Source organism: Emydura macquarii, unplaced genomic scaffold, assembly GCF_026122565.2.
Source record: "Emydura macquarii macquarii isolate MOO-44397 ecotype Brisbane River unplaced genomic scaffold, CSIRO-AGI_Emac_v2 contig_2805, whole genome shotgun sequence".
In the NCBI taxonomy this organism is placed as follows: domain Eukaryota; kingdom Metazoa; phylum Chordata; order Testudines; family Chelidae; genus Emydura; species Emydura macquarii.
In genome coordinates this window covers 1,990,045-2,008,561 of record NW_027132942.1, presented here as the reverse complement: position 1 = coordinate 2,008,561, position 18,517 = coordinate 1,990,045, and the positions used below count along the sequence as shown (strand labels likewise).

Below are 18,517 nucleotides of genomic sequence, written 5' to 3'. Positions count from 1 at the left end.
GCCCTGCCCGCGGGGCCTGCTGGGGAATGGAGTCTCCCCCTACGCTGCCGGGCACAGGGAGGAACGGTCTCAGGACTACACTTCCCAGAAGCCACGGCGGGCAGACGGGCCCGCAATCCCATCGTTCCCCGCGCCGAAGGACTGCGGCGTCTGAGGCGAGGACTACGTCTCCCATGATACACCGCGCGCGGTCACGGCATCAGGGCGGCGGGTAGCTCCCAAGACGCCCCGCGCAACCACTGAGTGGGCGAAAGGGGAAGAAGGATACCAGCGAGCGTGTCCCGTGTGCGGCCGCGGGGCGGAGGTGCGGAAGGACTCTCTTGCCCCTGACGCTCCGCGCGCAGCCATGGCGGACGGGAGACTACATCTCCCGTGATGCCCCGCGCGATGGCTAGCAATGGAGCCGCCTGTGGCTGCGCTGGAGAGGCGGGTTCGCGGTTCCCTGTGCGACTTCGGCTTCGAGGTTTCTCCTCTCAAGGTACGGGCCCGCGTGTCTGGGGCCCGGCGCCACGGCCGTTGGCCCACGTGGCCTGCACGACCTCGTGGGCTGTGACGTCACGTGGGGTTGTGACGTCACCGGGGTGCTGTGACACCATGCAGCTGCACCATGACATCATGTCCCTACGCCAGCCCCTCTGAGAGACCGCTTCTGTCGCGTCTCCGTTTGTGCCGCCGTGTGGCACTCGCCTGTGGAGTTAGTGGCGGTCCTTCACGCCATGTGGTGACAGGAGGGCGCCAGGCCTACAATGAATTTGAGCCCTTCCCTTGTGCTGCAGGCGCTTTGGGGTGAGAGTTCCTGGATGTAGTCCAGATGTGGGGGTGTCACTGGCAGTTACCAGTGGGGAAGACAGTTGGCTGTCTAGCAGATTTTGGGACAAGTGGGGCATGATGGTCACCCACACGCCTTCCTCCAGCAGGCTGTATCCTGAAGCATAGCATGTTGGCGACTCTGAGAAAGTACGTTGTTTAATTCCTTCCTCCCTAGGGCCAGGTGCTGAAAAAGTTGGCATTAAAGTGAAGCTAGAATGAGCAGGGTGTGGTAGGTTCTCTCGCAGAAATCTTCATGTAATATAATGAGTCTGTAATGCCTCATCCTGAATTACATTTTGCTGACTAGGACATCCAGATGCGAACTGAGTTTGTCCCATATCTTGTTATCCCTTCACTTACTCCCATTGATTATTTTCCTCTCATTTTTGCTGTCACACTGTTTAGGCCAGCCGGGAAGGTGAAGTGCCCAGTCTCCTTCAAAACTGGTATGAGTGCCTTTCTATAAAGCTGAGTGCCTCTTGAAAGCTGCATAGGAACTTTTACTCCCAATGATATCAGTCCTACCATAGTGTAGTAGCAACCTGTCCCCTGGAAGATATCTGAGAGCGCCACAGTGTATTGCATCTCCACCTTCCAAGTTATTTCCAAAGCTGCTGTGTTGTTCTGTAGAGGGCATTATGAGATAACATTTTATTTGTGGCAGTTGGTACAGGTGGGCTTCTGAGAGAGGCCAAGTATAATCTTTAAAATATGTGGGAGGAAGTTCTCCAAGTATGTTGTGATATTCATAATCTTATTGAAAGTAGAAGGAAAGGAAGAAGGAAACACGTAGCTGAAAAATTCAGAGCAGTTGCCTGGAGAACAGCAAGAGCAGGAAATAAAAAGTGGAGGAAAGTGTGAAAAGGAATTGCATAACTTCACAGGTTGATAATGAAATGATAATAAATAGATAATGGACTTCTGTTCAGATTAACATCAAATTGTATTGACTTGAAAGTTAAATATTGATAATAGTCTGGAAACTGACTACTGCAGAGATAAAAAATTTTATTGGCCTGAGAAATAAATAGTAACCCAGGCAAAGCTGAAACTAAGATTTGTTTCCAAGGTCAGTGAATGTTGATCTTTTCAGAGGCACAAAGTCAGTATGTGCAAATTACACATACATTCTGAAAGCCTTCCTCAGAAATCTCTCCATTGAAACTTGTGAATTTCTTAAAATAAACTTTTTGTAAACTCACATCTAAGGAGAGATGAAGTTAGGTGACTGACAAATAAGACTATTGTTGACTGCTGATGAGCCAGTCTGTTAGGAAAATCTTTAACTTGTAAACTGAGCTAGTGAGATGTGGGGATAAATGTGGAATGTCAGGATAGACAAAGTGGGTGTGGTAATATCTTTTATTGGACCAACTTCTGTTGGTGAAAGAAACAAGTTCACTTCAGCTGAACTGCATATAGTAGCATTTTAAGAGCTGAAAGACGTACTAGCTAGGAGAGTGTTTCTGTCTTACTATTTGCAGTCCTCCATCTTGCTAGGCAGTTTGATCTCCTGGACTGAGCAAAGACTAGGAGGTAGGAACTCTATAGATCTTATTTTGGTTCAGCTGCTATGGTCAGGTCACTTGACTTCCCCAGGCCTCAGTTTCTTAACTGAAATGGGTATGATCATTGCTTTCCTTCCTGTGATGTTGTGAGTATTAATGAATGTTTGTGTAGACTCGGAAGCATGTAAAGCATTACAGAGATTATACTTTCATTAGCTTTTCACATTGTTTACTATCTAAGGGCATCTCCTGAAATGTCTTGAGTGCCTCTTGAGAAGGTCCTTCACATCCTTAGCTTGCACTGGCTTCAGTAAGATGACTAAACACGGGCGCAGTCCCATTTCTAATAAAGCCAATGAAAAGACTCCTGCTGACTTCAGTGGGAATTGGAGCCCATCTGTGGGAGTATTAATGCTGGCCCATAGCTATGAAGAGACAGTAGATGGCACCACCTCCCCAGATGGCCTCCCCAGCTTTTAGCACTGAGCAGAACAAATAGCTCTTCTTCTCTCTCTGTCCCTATCACTAGGGTCAAATGGACTGCTCATGTGGATATAAAGCTCATATGTTTGCAGGTCCTGGGCCATACAGAATTCAGGAAAACGCACCTGGTATATCACAATTTTTCTGGGAAACTTGGGGACCTTCCTTTCACAGAAAATAAATAAATACCCTTCCATAGCCCCACAGCCTGTTGCTTAGCTACCTGCAGCCGGAAGTAATGATCTGCAGATGGGAACCTACAGATGCCTACAAAGAAGCATCTTGCATGGCTAATAATGCAAAATTTTAATTTATTATTATTATTATTATTGTAAAAACCCAAACATACAAGATGTCTCTGCGTGGGATAGTCCTCATTGCTCCTTCCTAGTGAAAAACTCCACATAGTATTTAAAAAACATAGTCCTCTACAAAGGACATTTAGGGGCAGTAAGTCATCATACAATGTTACTTCGATACAAGTAGTTAAACTGGGGGGAGTGGTAGATACCCTGGAGGGTAGGGATAGGATACAGAGTGACCTAAACAAACTGGAGGATTGGGCCAAAAGAAATCTAATGAGGTTCAACAAGGACAAGTGCAGAGTCCTCCACTTAGGAAGGAAGAATCCCATGCACAGCTATAGACTGGGGACCGACGAGCTGGGCAGCAGCTCTGCAGAAAAGGACCTGGGGGTAACGGTGGATAAAAAGCTGGATATGAGTCAGCAGTGTGCCCTGGTTGTCAAGAAGGCTAATGGCATATTGGGCTGCATTAGGAGGGGCATTGCCAGCAGGTCACAGGAAGTGATTATTCCCCTCTATTCGGCATCGGTGAGGCCGCATTTAGAATATTGTGTCCAGTTTTGGGCCCCCCACTACAAAAAGGATGTGGACAAGTTGGAGAGAGTGCAGCGGAGGGCAACCAAAATGATTAGGGGGCTGGAGCATAGGACTTATGAGGAGAGGCTGAGGGAACTGGGCTTGTTTAGTCTGCAAAAGAGAAGAGTGAGGGGGGATTTGATAGCGGCCTTTAACTACCTGAAAGGGGGTTCCAGGGAGGATGGGGCTAGGCTGTTCGTGGTGGTGGCAGATGACCGAACAAGGAGCAACGATCTCAAGTTGCAGGGCGGGAGGTCTAAGTTGGACATTAGGAAAAAGTTTTTTACTAGGAGGGTGGTGAAGCACTGGAATGGGTTACCTAGGGAGGTGGTGGAATCTCCATCCTTAGAGGTTTTTAAGGTGAGGCTTGACAAAGCCCTGGTTGGGATGATATAGCTGAGGTTAGTCCTGCTTTGAGCAGGGGGTTGGACTAGATGACCTCCTGAGGTCCCTTCCAACTCTAATATTCTATGATTCTATGACTAATAACGTGTAACTTCTTCTCAAGAATGTGTAATAAAGTGCAGACCAATCAATTATTTAAACAAAGGACAAAACAAAACTAATCCCAATTTTACTGGTATCAATCCTGAGTCCACTGAAATCAATAGAGTTACTCTAGATTGATACAGATATAATTGAAATCAGAATCTGATCCTCAGTGTCTGAAACTGGTTTCTAAAATATAAAACCTAAATACGGAATCATCTAGATATTTAAGGGCAATCTCCTTTACCAATCATGAAATCAAATGTTAAGTACATAAGAATGGCCATACTGGGTCAGGCCAATGGTCCATCAAGCCCAGTATCCTATTTTCCAGCAGTGGCCAATGCCAGGTGCTTCAAAGGGAATGAACAGAACAGGCAATCATCAAGTGATCCATCTCCTGTGGCCCATTCCCAGCTTCTGGCAACAGAGGCTAACTAGGCTGGGGACACTTCAGAGCATGGTTTTGCATCCCTGCCCATCCTGACTAATAGCCGTTAATGGACCTATCCTCCATGAACTTATCTAGTTCCTTTTTTGAACCCTATTATAGTCTTTGCCTTCACAACATCCTCTGGCAAAGAGTTCCACAGGTTGACTGTGCATTGTGTGAAGAAATACTTCCTTTTTTTTGTTTTAAACCTGTTGCTTAGTTATTTCATTTTGTGTATTATGAGAAGGAGTAAATAACACTTCCTTATTTATTTTCTGTACACCAGTCATGATTTTATAGATCTCTATCATATCCTCCCTTAGTCATCTCTTTTCCAAACTGAAAAGTCCCAGTCTTATTAATTTCTCCTCATATGGAAGCTTTTCCATACGTTTAATCATTTTTGTTGCCCTTTTCCAATTCCAGTATATCTTTTTTGAGATGGGATGACAGATCTGCACACAGTATTCAAGATGTGGAAGTACCATGGATGTATATAGAGGCAATATGATATTTTTTCTCTTATCATCTATCCCTTTCCTGATGATTCCCAACATTCTGTTAGCTTTTTTGACTGCTGCTGCACAGTGAGCGGATGTTTTCAGAGAACTATCCACAATGACTCCAAGATCTCTTTCTTGAGTGGGAACAGTTAATTTAGACCCCATCATTTTATATGTAGTGTTGGGATTATGTTTTTCAATGTGCATTACTTTGCATTTATCAACATTGAACTTTATCTGTCATTTTGTAGCCCAGTCTCTCAGTTTCTTGAGATCCCTTTGTAATTCTTCGCAGTCTGCTTTGGACTTACCTATCTTGACTAGTTTTGTATCATCTATATGTTAGAGACAAGGTGGGTGGTGTAATGTCTTTTATTAGGCCAGTTTCAGTTGGTGAAAGAGAAGCTTTTGAGCGTCACAGAGCTCTTCTTCAGTCTGGAAAAAATAACCAGGGTGTCGCCGCTAAGTGTGGGGTGGGGACAGATTGTTAAGCATAAAGGGTTAACAGGTTGCAAGAAACCACTTAAAATGTTGCTTAAAACCTCTGCTGTGGTAGGACAAAGAAGGGTTAGTAAGTTACAAATTGAAATGAGCATAAAACCAGTGTTTCTGTTGAGACCATGATTTTTAGAGGGTTTTTTTCCAAGGTGTGCAGGTTCCCTTTGAAGAGGAGGATTGACAAGTCAGATGAGCAATTGATTTGTGAAAAGTGTTCACCCACAGGTGATATGGAGTTTTTGTCTTTTATCATTTTTCTATGTGAGTTCATTCGAGAGTGTAGTCATTGTCTTGTTTCACCTACATAGTGGTTGTTGGGGGCATTTGATGCACTAGGTGAGGTACACCAGATGTTGTGATAGGCATATGTAGGACCCATGGATCTTGAAAGGTGTGTTGTGGGGGGTATGATCGTTGGAGCAGTGGAACTATGTCTGCAGGTTTTGCATCTGGTTCAGTTGCCACTTTGAGTTGGTGTGTGTATCCTGGTCTCACATAGACACTGGTTTTATGGCTCATTACAACAATCTGTAATCTTCTAACCCTCCTTTGTTTTATAATTGCAGAGGTGTTAATTCCCCACTTAATTTGAAGTAGTTTCTTGCAATATGTGTTAACCCTTTATGTTTAACAGTCTGTCCCACCCCGTATTTAGCTGTTATACTCTTACTTCCTTTTCCAGACCTGAAGAAGAGCTCTGTGAAGCTTTCCACTAACAGAAATTGTTCCAGTAAAATATATCATATCCTGGGACCAACATGTCTACAACAACACTGCAAACATAAATCAAATGTTGGTCATTTCAGCCAACCCAGATAGATGTTGAATTAATGGGGGGGGAAAAAAAAGGATAATTTCTCTTTTGGATCTGACACTATCCTGAATGTACCATACAGGATTATAACCTCAGCTATGACCTGGTATAATAGAGGGAGAGGGAACTTTTTTTGACCATTTGTAGTAGCCTATTCAACGAGAGAGGCTTTTATCCACCTACCCCATTGTTATCTATGCCCTTGGATATGCATATGTTGCCTTCTATATATGTTTCCTATTTGCTGTATCATTTCTACCAACTGCATCTGAGGAAGTGATTCAGCTCACGAAAGCTTATGCCTGCTGAAATTAAATTTGTTAGTCTTTAAAGTGCTACAGAACAATCGTCGTTTTTGCTGTATACAGACTAACACGGCTACCCCTCTGGAACTCTTCTGTAGTAGCCTATGTTAGTTCTGGAACAACTAGAGCTTTATATGTAGCAAATGAAATATTGATGTCTTTCCTAGCTAATCTCAGGATACAGTCCTGTTCTGATGGGAACACAAAAGAAACAAGGTGTTGTTAGAAGTGATTCTTCTAGTATTTGGAGCAGGATCTAATACCTCCCCACTTCCACAGAAAGACTGAAGCAGAGTGAATGGAAGAAATAGAGAACAATGAAGGCTCTAACTACCCAAGGAAGGAATGATAGTATTGTGCCTCCTTTAAGATACAATTTTCATATTTTAATGCCATCTTATTTCTTGATCACAGCTGCAAAATCAACAACCTTTGGATTCAAATATTTCAGTTGATTTTTCTGAAGTCTCAGCATCTTAAAAATAACCCAATTTTAGATTAAATAGTGGTACTGACCTAGTCAGGAGGCTAATTTACTGTAAATTTAATTTTCTTTCTGGATCCTGATCCTGTGTGGTGCTGGGTACCTCCTACTCCCATTAGAATCACTTTCACATTGGAATTCGAAGGTGCTCAGCCCCATGCAGTTTCAGGCCCTTAGAGAAGTATTAATTTCTAAAACCACTATACTCCTTTTTAAATATTAGCCACGGCCTTTATGACCAACCAAGGGGCAAAACTGCAAGAAGCTAATGGAGTCACAGGGCCCTATAGGAAAGAATAAACTTGCTATGTGTAGTCAGGTTGTGTAATGTGCTGTTCATGGATTATGCTAGGATTTTTAGAGTTATTACCTGGCTGTGCTCAGCACATCTGTGGCTGAGTCTCTGTTCTCCTGCTCATGTCTCCCTGCTGGCTTGGCTTGATCTGCTCCCTAATTTCTGATCCTGTCAGCTGGGCTGCATTATGACACATCCAGCCATGAAGATAATCATAAGCTGTGTGATGCACCTAATGTTCTGCAGAGAGGTTATTGCGCTGTTGGGAGCCTCATGTCATTTACCTTCACAGATGATTGTGCCTGAAGAAGTAAAGCATTTGGCCTGTCATGTGACTGAACAGAAGTATTGATTTTTTTCCAGTAGTCTGTCATGGCCCTTATGACATCACAAGCAGCAGGGTGGTTGTCTGATCATGCTTATTTGATCCTTGTTTAAAAAAACCAACCAAATGGCCCACCCCCTCAACAAAAAGGAGAGGCCACAAAAAACTAGGATCAACCAAACAATGGGGAAAAATAAAACATAACAAAAAACAAAAGGAAAAAAAAACCCACACCCAATCAGGAACAGGAATGAGATCACTGAGTCAAAATAAAGCATCCAGAAGGGACACCAATCCAAGATTCCCATAGTGTCCACTGCTGCTCCAAGAGAGAATCAAGAGAGGGACTGGATTCCACTCAGAAAAACTCTACCCCAGTGTGTGAATGGAAAAGTGCCAGGAAATACGCTCTACAGTCACAGACAACACCCCCCTCTGACTTCTCACTGTGTTAGCGAGAACGATGTCAGAGAAGCATTTCTCATTATTTGTAGTAAACTGATTTGAGGCAGAAATGGATCGTGCACACTGCAGCTCAGTACTCTAATTTGTAATAACCCCTATTTCCATGTGTGGGTGCTAGTGCAATTTATTAAAGACCCATTGACGTCTCAAGGAAAACATTTTATTTTGAGATGATAAGACTGCTTCTCTGGGATACAGTTTCTGTATTTTTCCTTCCTTGCTTTGTTATTAGGAGGGACATTTGCTCACAGGATCTTCATCCTTAATATGTTCAGTGACTAATGCTGCTTCTGTGACATCATAGTTACTTGCAGTGAAAGTGATTATCATTAGAAACAGAGGATTGAGAGTTCAGAGGGAGAGTTTGGTCAACGGTCAAGGCTCCTGGGTGCTATTCCCTTCTCTTTCACATTCTTACTGTGTGTTCTAGTGCAAATAACATCACTTATATCTGCCTCAGTTTCCCTGTCAGTAAAATGGTGATACTGATGCTTTCCAGCCACAGTGGGGGAGGCGGGGGGTGCATGAGGTTGAATTAACTGAAGCTTGTAAAGTGCTTTGAGGTCTTTAGAAGGAAAGTGCTACAGAAGGGCCAAGCGTTGTTATTATTATATTTATTCAGATGTAATAAACAGCAGGAACTTTGTGTTTAATAATGAATAATTGAAGGGAGATGGGAAGTAGAGTGCTCCTTCTTGATTTGAAGGGAAGGCAGTGCATGCATTCTGGGATCTGTAGCCTGGGCAGGCTGCACATCTCTCTTATATATGAATATGGCCACAGTCTCTTTCATTTTATGAAATTCTGCGCAGCCATAGTAGGAGAAAATCTAGGTGTCTTTGTTCTAATGGATGTTTGTCTTTATTTGTTGAAGATTGGGTGGTACAATGCTGTTCTTCAGCCATCATTTCATCTCCACTACTCTGAGGACACGCTGGCTTTCATTGTCCTCAGCACCCCTTCGATGTTTGACAAAGCCTTTAAACCCTTTGTGAACAAACAGCTGCTGAAAAAAATCAGTGACCCAGTGGATCAGTGTGTTTCTTATCATCTGTCACTCATGAAGGAGGTGAGAACCTTTTAAAAACAGTCTCCTTTTGCTAATGAGTGTGGCCTATGGCTAGAGTGGGAGGCTGAGAGTCAGAATCCTTGGATTTTCTTCTGTTTCCTGGCTGTTTGTCTGACCTTGGGAAGTCACTTATCCTCTCTGTACCTCAGTTACTCAATCTGTAAAATGGCAATAATGATATTGACCTACTTTATGTGTGGAGGGGTTTGTGAAGATTGTGGGTTTGGTTTTGTTTTTTGTGCTTGTTTGTTTGTCTTTATAAAGTGCTTTGAGATCCTAAGATGAAAGATGCCATATAAGTGCACAGTATTATTCATGCTGCCAGGTTCATGGTTGGAGTACCCAACCACGTGTCGACTTCCTTTTCCTTTCACATGCAACCTCTTTTATCATTCTAGCTTTGGTATGTACCTGGTGATCTATAGGTATGGATTAAAAACAGAAAGCTGTTGATGGGATGAGATCAGGGGTTGTGGGGGTGGAGAGGCCTGGTAATGCAGCCATATGGTTGAAGGAGGTCAGCCTGGGTCTGCCCCACCATAAGGGGAATGGACCAAAGGAGTTGTGAGGGGAAGCCTCAGAAAGCCCAAGACAGGAGTCAAAGACATCTGGGAGAGGAAGATATGTCTGACAGCTGACACAAGCCTCCATCTATGGTTTGCAGAAGGCTGCACCTCCATGCTGGAGCTGAGTCATGGGGCTGGATGCACTTTTCCTTCTGTTACCAGAAACCAACAGGACATTTGGGGCCTGATCTGAAGCCCAATGAAGTCATTGGAAGACTTTCCACTGACTTTGCTGGACTTTGGAACAGTCCCTTAGAGGAGATTGTCCTGCTGAACAGATCATGCAAGTATCTGTATAAGAAAATACAGAAGGGAGCTTGTTGACAGAGAGGTCATCAAAGCCATTATTTCTACTTCTACAATCACTACAAACCTTAACTGAGGCTACGGCTATACTGACGGCGGTGAAGACCCGCTTAGTCGATCCAGAAATCAACGTACTAAGACCACCTTCACAAGTGGCATAGCGCTGCGTCGACGGGAACACAGTTCCCGTCGGCACAGTGCAGTAAAGACGGCGCTCAGAAGAGGAGCAGAGAAGTCGACGAGAGTTAAGCAAATTTTTTGCATAGCTTGCGTAACTCTCGTCAACTGCTGCCGAATCTCGGAGGTAAGTGTAGACAGGGTCTAGGACACTGTAAATCCTCAAAACTGCATGGGGTTTTTGGTAGTGGTGACACCCCAGATTATGACTTCTGAGATCAGGGAGTGCCAGAAGATTTCAGGATAGAGACTTAAAAAAACAAAAAATTAAAACTTTCCTGCTGAATATCTGCATTAATCAGCTGCAGGGACCGTTCACCAGTATCTTTAAATGTAATTCAGTGATACAGTGCTGGAAGACTGCAAGGCTGCTGTGCAATCCTTGCCTCACCTTATTCCTCCATTTCTGGGTGGCTAGTATCTCCCCTGCAGAAATTGACTTCATTTCAGGTGAGCCCAGGGATTTAGGTTGCAGTTCTTCCTGCAATTCACTGTGATCACTTTAGCAAGTCTGACTTCAATCCAGCATCTGCCGACCTGTTCTTTGGAGGCAATGACAGTGTTGATCAGTGATCAGCGAGCCTCAATAAAGCACAGTGTTTGATCAGAACAAAAGCATTACAGAGAAAACATATGATAGAACATATGGTTTACACACATGCTTACAAGGTATCTACCATATAGGAACTTGGTAGGTTTCAAAGTACTTAGTTCAAACCATTTCTGCAGGATCTGTCCCTTGTCACATGTCAGTTCTTGGATGCAGTGAGAGTGTCCCCTTCCCTATGACAGGCTGGTCACATTACACCATTCTTATTTCTTTGTTTGCTATCCGCCTTCAATCAGCTAAACCATTCCCCCAGGATATGCCATTCCCCCAGCGGGGTGGGGCCTCTTCAGATTTGTTTACCTGCCCAGGGATTTGCATTAGTTACCCGTCAGTGATTTTTGTTCCTATAAGAAACTTCTGCAACTCCCCATTTTCCCCCAAGCCCAACAGACACACGTTTATAAAGCTAACACAGTGGTCTTTGAGTATTCTGATTCTATAGCTCAGTTCATTCATGCTTATGTGAGATGTCGTCCATCCCCCCCCAGTGACTGCATTGCTTGTCCTGTTTTAAAGAAGACATTAATCTCATCAGGCTTGGCAGGTTACAATACAAGGTAAGAGTGTCTGCTAGATGTACTGAGTTCTATCCTGGGAAAGGAGAAGAGGAGGGACATGCCAACAAACTCACTTATAAGGGAATGAAACTCATTAGTAATCCACCTTTCACTGTAGGATCAAGGTGCTTAATATCTGGAAGTTAAGGATCACTCAGAAGTTGTGTACAGTACAGGGCCTGATTCTGCAAGGCCATAAATTATAAAGGGGGAGATCAATAACCAGGTGAGGGAGGGAGCGTCAAACCAATGTGCCTGTAGCCAACACTTTTCAGTAACTCTGGGGTGATACTTTTCTTTCTCCAGAGTCTCCCTGACTATAAGGTGGACATCATCTATGATTATGAGATCCTGCCAAACCGGAAGCCCAAGTTTCTGGCACAGACAGCTGCCCATGTGGCTGGAGCAGCATATTACTACCAGAGGAAGGATGTGAGGCATGATCCCTGGGGAGAAAAGGTGAGACACAAACCATAGCTCAAGAGTCCCTCAGGAACAACTGAATATAGAACTTGTGTTTGCTCACTGATTCCTTCTTCATGGAAATCATGAGATGTGTACATGTGATGGTTATTTGAAGTATGTCTGCCAAGGAGTCAGGGGGATTGTTGGGTCTGGTAAAATGGGCATAACTGGGTGTGAAGAGATGAAATTGAGCAGAGGAAAATGTAGGCTAAACGGGGGGAAATGTCCTGATCAATGAGATTTATTAGAGAGTAACTTTAAGGGAAGAGGTGGAAGACCAATTGCTTGGGATATCTAAATTTAGCCTAGACAAAAGCACGGGCAAATGTAGCACAGGCAACAGTTCTGGCTGAGGACAGAGGAAATGAGCTAGAGAATCAAATAGCCTTTTTCATTTCGGTGGGCCAGATCCTGCAATCCTTACTTGGGCAAAGATTTCACTTTGTTCAATTTTTATTTTGGAATTTTAACAAGAGGCTTCCGAGATCTGCCTTCCAGCACATCATATTTGGGGCAGAGAGGTTGCTCGTACAGCACCGCTTCAGTTAGCCATGTGCATTAGAGGTTCTCTCAAAATCCCAGAGACTAGCCATTGCTAGAGACAGGCCAATCCTTAGATACAGAACAACACGTCTCATACCAGTTCTCTTCCTTTTCAGAAGATCTATGGTGTTTGTATCCATCCCCGGTATGGAGGCTGGTTTGCTATCCGGGGTCTTCTCATATTCCCAGATGTTCAGGTGCCATTCCTGAAGCAGGTTGCCCCCATTGACTGTGTGGTCTCAGATGAGAAGCGAATAGAGCTGCTGGAGAAATTCAATTTCCAGTGGCAGGACTGGAGCTACAGGGACATCATTGAGGTGAAGGAGCAATACTCGGAGGAGCAGAAAGCCTACTTTGGAGCTCCTCCAGCAGAGAGATTCAAACTGCTAGAGCTGCAAGGAATTGTCCAGAGGAGTGCATTTTATTGAATAACACAGTTCTGAGTGGGGAGTGAACAGAGTGCAGCTAACAGATGCCCTCATCTTCCATAGCAGTTATGAAGGGAGGTGTGGCGTTTCAGGGGTGGCAGATCCCCACATGCACCATCTCAATCCAGAAGCCTGCCTCTTGGATCAAGATGGAGTATTGCATGCTGGGGTTTGTGATCTGGCCCCATACTATAGAGGAAGGTGGCTGCAGTCTGCTCTGTGTTATTGCTAACCAGGGATGTATCCTCTGGCTCCTGGTAAGTTACCCTTTGTCCTTCGGTTGGGTAAAATTTAGATGCCCTTGAGGTTGGGAAATCCAGGCTGCTCTTTAGAAACACTAATTATGGGAGTTCTAATCAGACTTATTTTTTTAAAAAGCTTAGTTATTATTTTTATTCTATTTAATGATAAAGATTTACTGAATTGTCTACAACTGAATTGTGAAATCACTTGCATCTTTGTCTGAGCTCAGGGGAGATTTTTTTTCAAACATATCTAGCACTTTTTATCCTGTGATACAATCTCTCAGGGAAGTGAATGTTTTTAAAAGACACTATCACTTTCAAATCTAGTCTATTTCACTCAGATTAGGAAAAAGAGCTGTCTTAACTTGATTGAAAACCCTTTTTAGTATCACCCCCCAACAGACAATATTTAACACCTATGTAGACACAGTTCAATACATTTAATTCGATTTTAGGGTCCTGCTTCAGCTGTAACTTGACATGGTAAAATGATGCTAAAGCAGTTGCACTGTGTCTGTGCAGGAGCTGAGTGGGCTTTTAAATCAAGTTAAGCTAGCTCAGTTGTGGGGGGGGAATTTTTTTCTTCTGGTCTAGACAAGGCCTGAGTTAAAGGATTTTCAGGTACTTCACTTGCCACTGCCAAATTGTGTGAGGGGGGGAAAAAACCTCACACATGAAAATGAGAAAGGGAAATCTGCAAAGCTGACCATATATGAAGTGCTGCTAAATGTAGAGTTAAACAAGCTTGAAAAAGAAAGAGACTTTGATTTCCTCTGATCTTTCTGTTACAGTGATCTAATGAGTTACTTGTATCACGGGTAAGATCTCTTCAGGTGGACTGTATCTATCTTTTTACATTCACTGAGCTCAAAGGAGCACTGGAAGTCAGGGGATTAATTTAGTTGGAAGCCGTTTGTGAGGCCAACGCCTCTATACTAAGCTAACAATGAATGCTGCAACTTGAAAGGCTGCTTACTTCTTGGGCTCCATCCTGCAAGGTGCTGAGAACCTTCTCCCTTTCTTGACATCAGCAGGAAGGTGAAGTGCTCTGCACCTTGCAGGGTCAAGACCCTCATTTGTAATTTGTGCTATGGTTTTGCATTGTTCGGTTTTTGGTACCCAGGCCCTAAGATGGCCTTCAGTAGGTCAAAATTAGATTTGTCATAGGTCAAAATTAGTTTTACTCGTAATAGAACAGTCATTGTTCTCACTAGATTGGTTGCTCGGTTCAGAAAGTCCTCTGTCTTTGCAGCTCATCCTGCTTCGGTGTTACTCTTCTTCCTGAGAACCCTTCCCTATCCCGGTTATGCAACACCTGATATTATTTAAAGTGTTCTGTCAGAGTCTGTGCTCAGTCTAGGTCCTTTCACTGCAGGGCTACAAGCTTCATTGCCTCCCTGCCCTTCTTCACACAGCCTACCAGAGTTGGACCATTCCAGTCCCAAACAGCATCTGCTTTATAGATCACTTTAGTTCAATCACTGTGAGCTGAAGGTTCACACCAAAGTGCCTACTACTACTCTGTTACTGTTGCCACCCTGTAGCAAACCAAATCCTTGCTCCCATTGGAGGGGAAGATTAGACAAGGTGTCAATGGCATTGATGTAATGAGGAGTCCTGTCAATTTCAGGGCTCAGACTGAACAGCCCAAGTGGACAGAGTATGGCACTGGGACCAAGGACTCCCAAATTTTAATCCATCAGCTCTCCTGCACACCTTCAGACAAGTCACTTTACCTTCCTGTACCTGTCTTCCCCAGCTGTAATTTTGGAAATATCCCAGACCCTTCCAAAGGCAAGTGTTAATCTTCACCAGTGAAGATTAGCACTAGTTGTTGAAATGATACTAACTTTATTACTGTATCAAATATTGTGTTTTAACATACTGAAGCACATAATTTAGCAGTGCACTTAGGTGAATACTATTAAGATTATTTGCTCTATGGGTTTTTATTATAATTTTAATTTCTATGAGGTTTACAGTGTTTAAGATTGCAATTGCAGATAACAAATTCTTAATCAGTTTTTTGCATACTCAATTTAGGCCGAGTTTACGAAAACTGTCGTTTGCCTTGTCTTCTGCCTTAGACCCTTCATTATCTTAGCTTTCTTAGTACTTGTGGATATACTTTCTGGTGAGCTTCAAGAGACACTAGAAGCAGTTCGGAATCATTGGGCATATTTGGGGTTATTGTTATATTTGTATATGTCAGAAAGCAATTTGGCTGTGACTAATCATTTGTGGGTGTGCGATTATGTGTATTTAAGTGCTAAATTTCTGACTTTAGAATTACTTCTGGTTGAACTGTTACAAATGGTCCTTCTACTTCTTATTGGTATAAAACTGAATTGGAATATCATAATGGCTCATATTAAAGGAACCTCATTAGTATCAAGACCACCCTCCCAGAATAATATAGAATGGAATTAGATGAATTTACTACTTTGTGGTCAGACTTTGGTTTATTGTTTGAGCTGTTATTTCTTTACTCATGTTGAACACTTTGTGTTGAAATTAATTCATTAAATATTAATGCTATCATATTCATCTGTATTTTGCTTTTTGTAATTTATTTACTTCTATATATTTTATTTTGATTAATAAAACTTAGAAATTTCTAAATAGTCCTGAGTACTGAGTGTACTTTTGCATAAGCAACATGATACTCAGTTAATTTATTGGAGAGCTTTTGGTGCTTAACCAAGAACTGACCATTGTGTTTTTAACACACTAAAAATATTTACACACCTGAGACATAGAAGCAAACAGTTTCTGAATGTGAGAGAAAGTAGGAGTTGGGATGCAGGCAAGGTATGACAACAGGACAGTCAGAGGTTGGTTTGTTTTGTTTTTTTTAAAAGATTGTTCGGGGGTAAGTCTACTTGATGAGTATTTTACATATCATTTATATAACAAGAAACTAAAATGTCTCTGCATACTACAGGAGGATTTATTTTTTTTAGATCTTGTGATATTTTAGAGATAACAATCCATGAAAGCCTCTCGCATCCAGCAAGATATCACTGATAGTTGGAAACTTTTCTTTGACTGGGGCTGGAGCCAAGCCTGGAAAAGCTTGGGAATTTCAGCACAACCTGAGGGAAAAGCCCTTCTGATGGGCTGCCTTGTCCACTTTTTCAGTCTCTGGGGAAGAACCTCCAATCAGAACTGTTATATGAAGCAACCAAGGACTTTTTGAGGAGAGGAGAGTGAGCTGCCAACACCATTCTCATAGGAGGGGAGTAGGGAGCAGATAGACCCCAGCAACTCAGAGTGGCCTGGTTCTCTGGGCCTCCTTTCCCTCCTGTGAGCAATAGGTCAGCCTGATCTCTTCTCTACTCTCTCCTCTCTCCATGCCTGCAACACCAAGCTTAAGAGAAGGAGATGAAGAGCTTCTGGAGCTGCTCCCTCCCAGGCCTGAGAAGAGGGAGAAGTGGATGTTGCTACAATTGCTTCCCCAGACCCTAGAGAAGGCAGGTGAAGAACCTCTGAAGTTGCAAGAGAAGCAGAGGTAGGGCTTGAGGGCAGACAGATATGGAACTGGGGAGACAGGATTCATGGGGATGTTGGCAAGGGGCAAAATTAATTGCTGAGCTGGGGTTGGGCAGATGTGGACTTCGGTGTGGAGCTCCCAGCTTCTTACCATCAAGGAGCCAGCAAGAGCTCCTGCAGTGGGGATTCAAAATCACCTAACTCTAAATCTGGGAGAACTGGTAACACTAATGGTCTCACACATCTGGTGGGTGGTCAGGATGTGTTCAAACATCAAAAGGCAGTAAAAAACCACAGCATAATCTTTTTCTAAATCTCATTATTTTGGAGCTGATCTCATGATATTTTGGGGCCTGACCCATGATTTTTTAACTTGTGATACTGGCAGTACCGCATACAGGACGTTTGGAACTGAAAGTGACAACACAACCCTTACTATAAAAGCTAACATAGTCTTAGATCCTCATTCCCACTCCAGCCCCTTTACACTGGCTCGAAGGGCCAGGGTGGCATAAAGGGCTCTAAAAGCCCTGGTTCCAGCTGGCGCAGGATTCCCCCAGTGCTGGAATTGTGGAAGGCAGCTGTAAGGCTTACTTCTGACAACTCCCTCACAAGTCTTGCTGTAGCAGCTGGACTGGGGACAGGACTGGGGCAGGAGGGAACACTGAAGATATACTAGGAAGGACTTCTACCCATGTGTCATGGAGTCACAGGGTCTGGTTGATGCCCCAGCCTGTAACCAGGCTCCTGGGAATGATGCCTTTAGTGGGCCAGGCCCCAAGAACCCACATAGTTCCAGAGGGGTAGGCCCGTGGTCTCTATGACTCCCAAGACAGGGCCTTCAGCACCAGCAATCTCTCTCTCTCTCCCTCTCTCACTCTCTCTGTGGCTCCCTGCAGCAAATGCAGCCAAGCCAGAGTCCTGCAGGAGCTTGCACTGTGCCCCTTCAGGACACAATGCTCTCAGTGAGTATTTACAGTGACTCATAGGCAGTCTTTTCAAAACAAGGTAACCATTTATTAGTCACCTGGAACACACAATCTGAAATCCTTAGGTTAGCACAGAGAAGCAGAAGTCAAGCCATAGTCCTTCCTGGTCAAACCAGCGCCATGATGAGCCAGCCAAGCTGTGATGGAGTCCATGTCTGGCTCCATCTCTTGTCTCCCTCCAGTCTGGCTCCTGAGTCCCTTCACACACAAAAAAAAGTAGCTACCTTTCTGTAACTATTGTTTTTTGAGATGTGTTGCAAATGTCCATTCACTGTAGGTGTGTATGTGCCTCATGCACGGTTGTTGGAGAACTTTCTGCCTCAGCAGTACCCGTCAGGGCAGCTTGTGCGCTCGCTGTCACTGTGCACCATTGTGTGCCAGTATAAGAGGGCGGAGCTGCCCCAGCGCCCTTCAATTCTGTCTTCCCTCAGATAGACTCCGATACAGAGGAGAAAGAAGGTGGAATGGACATGTGCAACACATCTCAAAGAACAACAGTTATGGAAAGGTAGGTGTTCATTTTTCTTCTTCGAGTGATTGCACATGTCCATTCCATTGTAGGTGACGCACAAGCAGATTAATGTGGAGGTGGGCTTGGAGTCTAGCTGAACAGTGATTGAAGAACAAGCCATCCAAAACTGGCATCATTCCAGGACTGTCTAGAAATGGCATAATGAGCAGCAAAAGTGTGAACTGATGGCCAGGTTGCTACCTTATTCAAATGTCTTGAATAAGAACCTGTCCTAGGAAACCTGCTGATGCCGCTTGTGCTCTAGT

At 43.7% G+C, this 18,517-nt stretch overlaps 1 protein-coding gene across 1 annotated transcript; it reads left to right on the top strand.

Moving 5' to 3' along the window:
- Positions 1–108: 108 nt before the first annotated feature.
- MMACHC (metabolism of cobalamin associated C) lies at positions 109–15,883 on the top strand. Its single transcript, XM_067567772.1, has 4 exons — positions 109–478; positions 9,168–9,362; positions 11,885–12,037; positions 12,703–15,883. Exons 1-4 carry the CDS (start codon positions 398–400, stop codon positions 13,012–13,014), a joined length of 741 nt encoding a protein of 246 aa, XP_067423873.1. The 5' UTR covers positions 109–397; the 3' UTR covers positions 13,015–15,883.
- The last annotated feature ends 2,634 nt before the right edge of the window (positions 15,884–18,517 follow it).